At 41.3% G+C, this 8,585-nt stretch overlaps 1 protein-coding gene across 1 annotated transcript; it reads right to left on the bottom strand.

Annotated features, from left to right (window-relative positions):
- Positions 1 to 1,758: 1,758 nt before the first annotated feature.
- fbxo5 (F-box protein 5) lies at positions 1,759 to 4,628 on the bottom strand. The gene is made up of 5 exons (XM_069144024.1): positions 4,027 to 4,628; positions 3,423 to 3,593; positions 3,009 to 3,099; positions 2,444 to 2,665; positions 1,759 to 2,344 (listed from the first exon to the last, which is right to left on the bottom strand). The coding sequence occupies exons 1-5, from the start codon at positions 4,626 to 4,628 to the stop codon at positions 2,084 to 2,086; spliced, it is 1,347 nt and encodes a 448-aa protein (XP_069000125.1). The 3' UTR covers positions 1,759 to 2,083.
- Between the last annotated feature and the right edge of the window lie 3,957 nt (positions 4,629 to 8,585).

An 8,585-nucleotide genomic window follows, 5' to 3' on the forward strand; every position in this document is an offset into this window, starting at 1 on the left:
ACCACCTACAGCTTATAAAAATATTTCAAAAAGAAGGGGCAAGCAGGAATGACCAGGGTCCAAGCAAATTGCAAGAAGTAGAAGCCAAGAAACACATAAAAGTAAACCACATGCACACGTTATATCATTGTTGACAATTTGAACTTGTCCACTAGTGGATTTGAACAACAGAGCTTCAGGTCTCCAGAGAAGGTGACTTCCAGACTGCATCATCAGGGAGACGTGTGTGCATTAAATCACAAATAATTCTGATTATGTCAGTTGTATTGTGATGAAGTTGACGGCATGGTGGTGCAGTGGTTAGCGCTGCCGCCTCACAGCAAGAAGGTTTAGGGAATCAAGGATCAGAGATTTGATTGGAAAAGGTGGATCACGCTTGAGTGCACGTGCACGTGCAATTTCAAACTGCTGTCCGCTCAGCTACAGAAAGAATTCCCTGTTTTGTTTCGACACTTCCCTCCCTGCCTGCAGGGGCTCGACTGGCCTCTGGCTGCAGGGCTGCTGCTAGATTGAATCAGGGAGGATCATTCTGGTTGAAGTGGTGGTACATGCGCAGACCTCCATCACGGCTCCACTTGTCCTGGTTTGGTTGACTTGTTTTCCTGCATTCAACAGAAACATACACATTCCTCACTCATCCACACATTTCACTCACCACTGATGCAGTTCACCTCCACACCTCACGCTTTTGGTTTATTTCAAATAAAATACTTCAACCTGACTGGTCTTTTTTTTGTCACAAGCACTGAGCTGTTTTGTGACACTATTAATATTTGAGATCTGTTCAATAGAGAGAATACAAATAGAAACATGTTTATTTATTTATCAATATTGAATGTGAAATTTTCCCTGCTGTCACTGTGATTTGACCTATTTTTCATTACTGGTTGTCACAGTCCGTGACTTACAAACCTTACTTTTAGCTCTTTTATTAAACGTGAACAAGAGATGTGTGAACCTGAGCACTGACAGACTCCAGATGAGTAAATTAATCTGGAGATGAGGAGCTGGAGAGGAAACAATGCTGCCCTCTGGTGGAATGAATTCACATAGATGATTTCTGATGATCTTAGATTTCCTATGCTTGCAAAGGAAAAGAAGCACAGCTTTAGCCTGAACTTTCCAGAAGTTCAAGGAGAAACCTTTAAATCTGTACTTCCATATCAGTTTTAAATGTGATACCTGGTGTTATAGTTGTCATGTTAGAAGCTGGGAGGTGGTGAGCATGTGAAACACAAAGGAGGTCCGTGTTTAAAATCACACAGAATCTAAACTAGACCAATTTTGGGGTTTATTTTAAGCTTATGTTCAATATATTCTATAAGTCCTTGAGTGCAAACACAATGCACCTGCCCGAATGTTACAGATAAAGCAAAGCAGTGTGTTGCCAATTTTCTAAAAAAAAAAAAAAGAAGCTTTTTCTCTTTGACCGGCTGTCAGGTCTAAAGCAGTTATTCAATGAATAACCAAAATGTGTAGCCTGCATATGAACATTTACAGTAATTCAAATAGACAATGATAAATTACTAAAGATGTGTCACTGCTTATGGTCAAATTGAACTTCTTTTCATGTGACAAGTGAGTCAACTGAAACTATTTCCTGTCAAACTGAGCCCTGTGATAAATGTCGCATTAAAAATCAAAAAAACGCAAACACACGAGTTAGTTTTATGAGAAGTCTATTTACAGGAAATATAAATGCAGTACATTTGAACATTTAAAGAAATCCTCTCGATAAACATTTATTTAAAAAGAACATATACAAACTATTTTAAAAGTGACAATAAAATATGTTTACATCCATTTCATTCTTAAAAAAATAATAAAAGTGTACAATTTCAAAGAGATTCAGTCATTTTTTTTGGCATCAGATGTTTTGTTGCTTACAGAAGTTTCAGCCAGATGACATCCGAGTCAGCTGACTCGGAGTTAAGCATGTAACACTGTTTTTGCAAAAGTGCATATATTAAAGTCTTTTCCAGGCTGAGCTTGTGTAAAAACTGACCGAGATTTGGAAGGAGCTTCTGGAAATGCTGACACTGCAGATAAAACAATCAGTAACTAAAACCCCACTGATCCTCCGTCACAGGCGCCGGATGCTCCCCCTGCTGCGAGCGCTCCTCGGTATGACGGGGGTCGCCTTGGAGGTGGGGAAGTGAGATCTGGGCTGCACCGTCCGGCAGGGCGTGGAGTTGTGGAAAGACTCCTGACAGAGGGTGCAGAAGTCAAAGAGGCAATCGAGGCGAGTGCATCGGGCCCTCTGACTCTCGGCTGAATGGGTCGCTGGAGAACCGCAGCGTTTGCATGAACGCAAAGACTCGTGCTGCTTCAGACTGCTGGCGGCCTGGAAGAACAAAACACACACATTTGTTAAAACTAAAGAATAAAATGCACACAAATGCATTTTCCACAGTTGAAATCGACAAACTCCAGCTCTTTTTACCTGCACGTAGTCCTTGAAGCGCGTGCGTTGCGAGTTGGGCGTGGAGCCCTTCTGAGAAGAAGCTTTCCTGTTGCTCCTGCAGCTTGGGGTGGACGAGGAAGAGGAGGATGAAGATGGCGTTTTTGTGGAGGCCAGGGTCTGCATGCAGGAGAGCACCATCCTGGACGTAGCCACATCTCTTGTCAGACCACAACCCCTCTGTCTCAGAGAGCTTCTTGACTCCTACAATAAAAGAATAAAAAGGAAACTTATTAGAATTTGAAACAAAAGAAGCAGCAAAGAATATGTTCCAGACAGACATTTAGCATTTTGAAACTTAAAAGCTGTGATAGATTCGTATATTCTCTTGAAATGTCTGCTTTCAGGTATCACATATTAGACATGTAAAAAGAAGTATATTTATATTGTAGGTTCTGCTCCTTACTACAATCTAAATCATTTGATGACCAAAATGTCATATTCTAAGTACACACGTGTGTGTGTGTGTGTGTGTGTGTGTGTGTGTGTGTGTGTGTGTGTGTGTGTGTGTGTGTGTGTGTGTGTGTGTGTTTGTGAGTCTCCTCACCTTGAGTGCTCGCTCAGCTCGCTGACACCTTTTCAGAGCGGCTGTATCCTCACAGATGATCTTCTTCCACGTCCTGCTCACTTTCTTACAGCTGTGAAGTGAGAAACATGAACATACGATGAAGACAGGAAGAAAAAAAAAAAACCCAGCAACTTTGAAGATATAGCCAAAATCCTGATAATCATTTAAGTTGAATTTCCCTATAACGTTTTATTTCCATTCATAGTAGGTCTTAATCCAAAGAACATACACAAAAACCACCTGCCATTACAACAGATATGATAGTAAAGAATAAACAATAGCAGGTACTCCTTATGTAACCTAATATTAATGCTCATGTTCTCAGATAGAAATAAGTTCTGTTCACAGTTGTTGCTACTAAAATCAACCCGTCATCCGAGATTTGCCGTTTACCTGATGAGGTCCATGTCTCCCAGCAGTGCCAGGACGTTGGTCAGGATGTGTCTCATGTTCCTGGACAGGAGAGATGTAAAGATGTCGATGTACTCCAGGCCCATATGACCTCCGATCACCCGATCCAAAAGATGATTGTCTGCTACCTTCGAGACGATGCTCCAATCATACCTAAAAACAGGAAAACAATTGTATTTCACCAATTTACTAAACATTTTATGTCACGCAAGTCTGAATTGGACCCAAAGTGTGACCCAGTGAAACAAGCACCCCAAATTCCTTTCATGTACACGTTTGCCAGTGTCAAAATCTGGTAGGATTTGTGGAGTCTCTGCGAGGGCGATAGTGGAAGTTCTCCGTCTTCAAATGTGATATAGATTCACTGAATGGAACAGAAATACATTCCAAACAACAAAGTCCCATTTCTGTAACAACTTAGTTTTGGTAATTGATCCCACAGGAAGAGATTACATCACATTGCATCACATTTCATTTAGCTGACGCTTTTATCCAGAGCGACTTACAATAAGTACATTTCTTAGTTAAGAGATCATTTGAAGAAAGGGTCTTCGTTTCACACTACAAAAAAAAAAAGTAATCTTACCTCTTATTCTTCCGATAGCTTTTAGCAAGTTCTTTACACACGGCCCGCTGGAACTTCAGTATGGGCAGGTTGGGGTCGCCGTCTTGGTCGGAGGGGGTAGATGATTGCGAGTATTCCGCTGTTGTCCTCCTGGGACGATCCACAGGGGTGGAAACTGCCAGCAGAGACACCGGACAACGAAGGTTGGTCCTCCTTTGACATTTGGAGGGAGAATTATCAGGCGATGCGGTCTTTTCTTGACGTGTAGAGGCAGCAGAAGGCGGAATTGCTGTGGATTTCCCCTGGATGTGGTCTTCCTCTTCTTCTCCATGCTGATACTCAATCTGACTGTTCTGCAGAGACAGATAGCCACTGTCCTCAAAGCCTTCGTGCAGAGTCCCGTCCTCCTCCTTGCTGCTGTTGTTTTCCTTGTTGTGGACTGCACTGGTGTCGTTCTTGACAGAGAACAACGCTGTGGTGACTTCTGCAGGGGGACACTGAGGTTTGATGGGAGTGGGGTTTTTCACTGGGGAAGTTTTGACGTGAAGCATCTTGGCCTCTGCGGCAGCAGAGCTTTTCTCCATATTGCTGGCCCTGGCGGTCTCAATACGAGGGCATTTCATGATATATCTCTTGCAGCGAAACATAAGCACTGCGCAGTGTGTAGATTTCTGCGTAAAGGAGACAGACGAGGAGTTATATTAGGTTTGAATATACACTGAACGATGGCTGCCGAGCAGCATGGCTGCTCTCCCGCAGGCTAACGCAGCTACATCAAACTTCATAGTAAACGTGTAAGTTGCCTGACGTGAAATAAAACACACAACACACGACTACGTCGCTTTTCGACCGTTAACACAAACCTTGAACGTACTTGGAAACTCCTCCGTCAAACATTTTGCGAAACAAAACTGCCTAATTTTGGCGCGACTCATTTGGCGGAAAGGTAAGAGATGACGTGAAGATAGCGGTTTCGTATTCCTCACGTACAAACGTTAAGTTAGTGTTGTAGGATAAAACTCCTCCGGGATAAGGTCTGCTGTACTTTAACAGGTGCGTGTTGGGTGTTAAATAAAGCCGACTTTATATCACGAATCTGCATTTACGCGCGTACAGTTGGGAGTGGGAGGGAAGTGGCTTGTAACTTAAGATGTTTGACAGCTATTGTGAATCTACACGCAGAGCTCAACCTTAAAATACTGGTTTAAATTTACAAGTCACACCTCATAGTGTTAGTTGACAGATTAATCCAGCTGGTACCCCTCGCGAGCTAACGTTGTTGATCAACGGAAATAATACAGGGCAATAAGATTTAAAAAAAACAAATTGTGGTTAGGAGTGTTAAGTGAAAGCTTTTACCTTACGTTTGTGATATCGTTATCCAAAACAACAACAAAAAAAGACTCTCGCGTCCGTCCGTCCGTCCGTTTAGCCGCTATGCCTGAATTAAATACTCTCAACTGAAAATCCGCCAGTTCTTCGCTCTCATTTGAAATCCGTGCATAAAAGGCGCAAACCAATCGCAACCGAGCGGGTGGGGTTCCCTTTAAACCATCAACCAATGGGAGATGGGTTTAGGCTTAGTGACGTCAGCTCGCAGCCGACGTGGTCCCACTAAGTGTGTCGTCAACGTTGAACATCCAGGATGTTTCAGGATGTTTAGTTTTCCTAAAAAATGTAATGTTAATTATTTAAGGTTATGATGAGTAATAGCCTCATGAGGCATCGAACCACTTCCGCCAATTGTTTCGAGGAAGCGTTCATTTCTCGAAGCTTCATGTGCACACGAAACCACCTTACTGTGAGTGTATAATCACAGGCAGCTGTATCTGAAGCACATAATGTGATGCATTGAATTTTTGTGTCTGTTATGGCTGTTGGGAATGACTGAATTACAAAAATGTATGACCAAATAATTTCTGTACATAAATGATCACATATGTGCATAATAAAATATTTTTTGAATGTATTCTGTGTGTGTAAATTTTCCCAAAATGGTAGTATCATATGATATGGCAGGTTGTGTAATCGTGTTTTTCTGTCACTTTAGGAAAATGGCATGGGCTTAAGCAGGCAGAGGACAGTGGAAGTGCTTGTGGAACTAGGAAGAGGGGACTGAATATGCTTGTGTAACTTGGACAATGATGTACAGGACAGCGGACATTTTATTCATTTTTATTCAGAAATAACAGTTTCTCAACAGTTTTTGGTTTTGTGGATGTCTGCATGTCAGAAGTAAGGCTAACAGCAGCCACCTTTTCCACTTTAGCCTCAGCCTTCTCCTTAGCTGACTCATACTTGGCCTCCACAATGGCCTTCAGAGCCGAAAGGAAAAAATACATAGTGCTGAACTGTGAGACACAATAAAGTACTCATTTGTTTCATGCATGCACCCATACATACCTGCCTTGTAGGGAGAACATAATTAGGATCCAGTTTGGACACAAATGCCCTGAATCCAACATCATCCACAATACTGAAGGGCTGTGTGTCCTTCACTATCATGGAGACGAGGGCTTCATCCAGCTCTTGTTTTCTGGTTAAAAGAGAATAAATACAGTGTCTGTTACCTGTCTTTATTTGCACAATAAACAAAAGTGAACAGGGAAAAATTGTGATGGTGCATTTGTAATATTGTAATGACTTACCTTGGCTGGGTGAAGCTCCAGTTTCCTCCTTATTCTCATGCAAGGCACGGTAATGCCTTAGCATGGATGAGGTGTTGTAAAAATTACAACAATCGAAATAATATTTCTAAAGGTCAATACCACTAAGGGACTTCGTGGTACACGTACATTAATTATTGTTATACGCTTTAGCAACCTTTAGATAACCGTTAGATAGAGAGAGACTATAAACACCACCTCTTTGACAAATACTTTTTTTTTCAGGTTGCATTCTGCTTCAAAGCCAGAAGGAAACATGATATTTAGCCTGATAATAAAAAAAAAAAGAAAAAAAACACAACAACTGTTGCCAGCTTTTGTACAGCAAACACACATTGGGAGACTAGGAGGGGTTAAATTCTCTCTCAGTTGTGTCCTGAGACCCTCTGTTTGAAAAAAATATCTAAAATAGACTCTCAGGACTGAGTTCACACCTCTGTCTGGAATGTGTGAAGTGGCTTTTTCATTGAAACCAGACTGTTGGGGGATGTCGTTGAGTTTTAGTCTATATTCTACAGCCTATCTCAGTTGTTTTATATTACCCCTTTTCCCCTTAATTGTACGTAATTGAAAAAAAAAAATCCTCTCCCAAGTCATAACCAAACTTTATTAAATGCTGTGAAACAAGGGCAATGTAGAACAACCGAGAAAGAAATTCAGAAGAGGTCACAGAAACTGTGCAGCTATTTGTGGGTCATTTCGTGTGAGGTGGTGGTGGTGGTGGGGGGGATCTTTGCATATTTGCTAATTAAATGATCTCAGCATCAATCCTGTTTTTAAATGCAAAATCCAGTTTACAAGACCACAAGATCATTTCAATTGTAAAAAGTCTCACAGATACAAGCTTGCTGCATGTCTTTTGGTTTGTAAAACAAAACGTCAACTGAAATGCCAAAGCTTTCCAATTCTGCCTCATTCATTTGGTCTCACAAAGAATAAATCAAATGTGGTTGTACCAATGCAATTCTTTGTTGATATATCCTCTCCTTTAATTTGAATTCTTTTCTTTATCTGTGATACTATTGTGCGATACTAAAGTTTTCTTACTTTTCTCATGTATTTGCTGGTTTAACAGGTTGTCTGTGAAGTACAACAGTTAGTCACAACCACTTGAGAATTCCTGTATTATAGATAAGCATCCAAGTGGACATTGTGGAAACAGAGCACGTCCTGATTTCATGCAGGAAGTATAAGGAGGAGGAAGACTAGTTGCGGGTTTGCAGGGGTAAGGACGTTTGGAGGCCAAAGCTAAAGATTGGTTTGAATGTAGAGACAAGGTGGAAAGTGTTGAAGTCTACCTTGACTTCCCCGAGTTTGTTGATGCGAGAGAAACCATACTGGAACAGGAATAAGTTCAACACTTCTTTATTCAAGCAAAGATCTTTGGAGATCACACCACAGAGTATATCTGTTACAGCCAAACGCCTAGTGAGATCTGAACACGCTGTCTGCGTTCAGATCCTTATACCCGAGCTAGGCCCACCCATTCAAGATAACCGCTGGTCTTAGTACTTTTCCACTGTCTGTACAACTCAGTATTTTCCCACTGAGTCGTTTTGCACAAAGAACAGGCTGTTTTCGATCATTCTGCAGTTGATATCACAACGGCCTTGAACTCTCCTTTCTCACAGTTTCTAAGACAAGCGGTCTCTTAGCAGGTGGGAGCCTGTCTTTCTAGTAGAGCACATTACTAGCAATGATATATGATATTTACGCCATGCTATTACCAGTCATATTATATTTCATATATATATATATATTCCACAAAAGAAAAAAAAAAAAAAAGACGTTTATTTAGGTTTTTGAAATCGACTGGACCAAACTGTAACAGAATTTGATCAGTAGTAGACAAGTGGAACCTAAAGGGGGCAGTAATGTGACTAAAAGGATGCAAACTACCGGAAAACTCTAGAA

The sequence above is a fragment of the Embiotoca jacksoni genome, unplaced genomic scaffold (assembly GCF_022577435.1).
Source record: "Embiotoca jacksoni isolate LCO1_2020_lvr unplaced genomic scaffold, fEmbJac1.0.p SCAF_12, whole genome shotgun sequence".
NCBI lineage: Eukaryota > Metazoa > Chordata > Actinopteri > Embiotocidae > Embiotoca > Embiotoca jacksoni.

Bases quoted from the DNA above. Each gene is read 5' to 3' on its own strand.
- fbxo5 (XM_069144024.1), bottom strand. From the start codon at position 4,628: ATGAAATGCCCTCGTATTGAGACCGCCAGGGCCAGCAATATGGAGAAA. The intron at 3,594-4,026 runs GTAAGATTACTT...TCCTGTTTTTAG, and splicing joins AGCTATCGGAAGAATAAGAG to GTATGATTGGAGCATCGTCT. The intron at 2,345-2,443 runs GTAAAAAGAGCT...TTGTTCTTCCAG, and splicing joins GCTTCAAGGACTACGTGCAG to GCCGCCAGCAGTCTGAAGCA.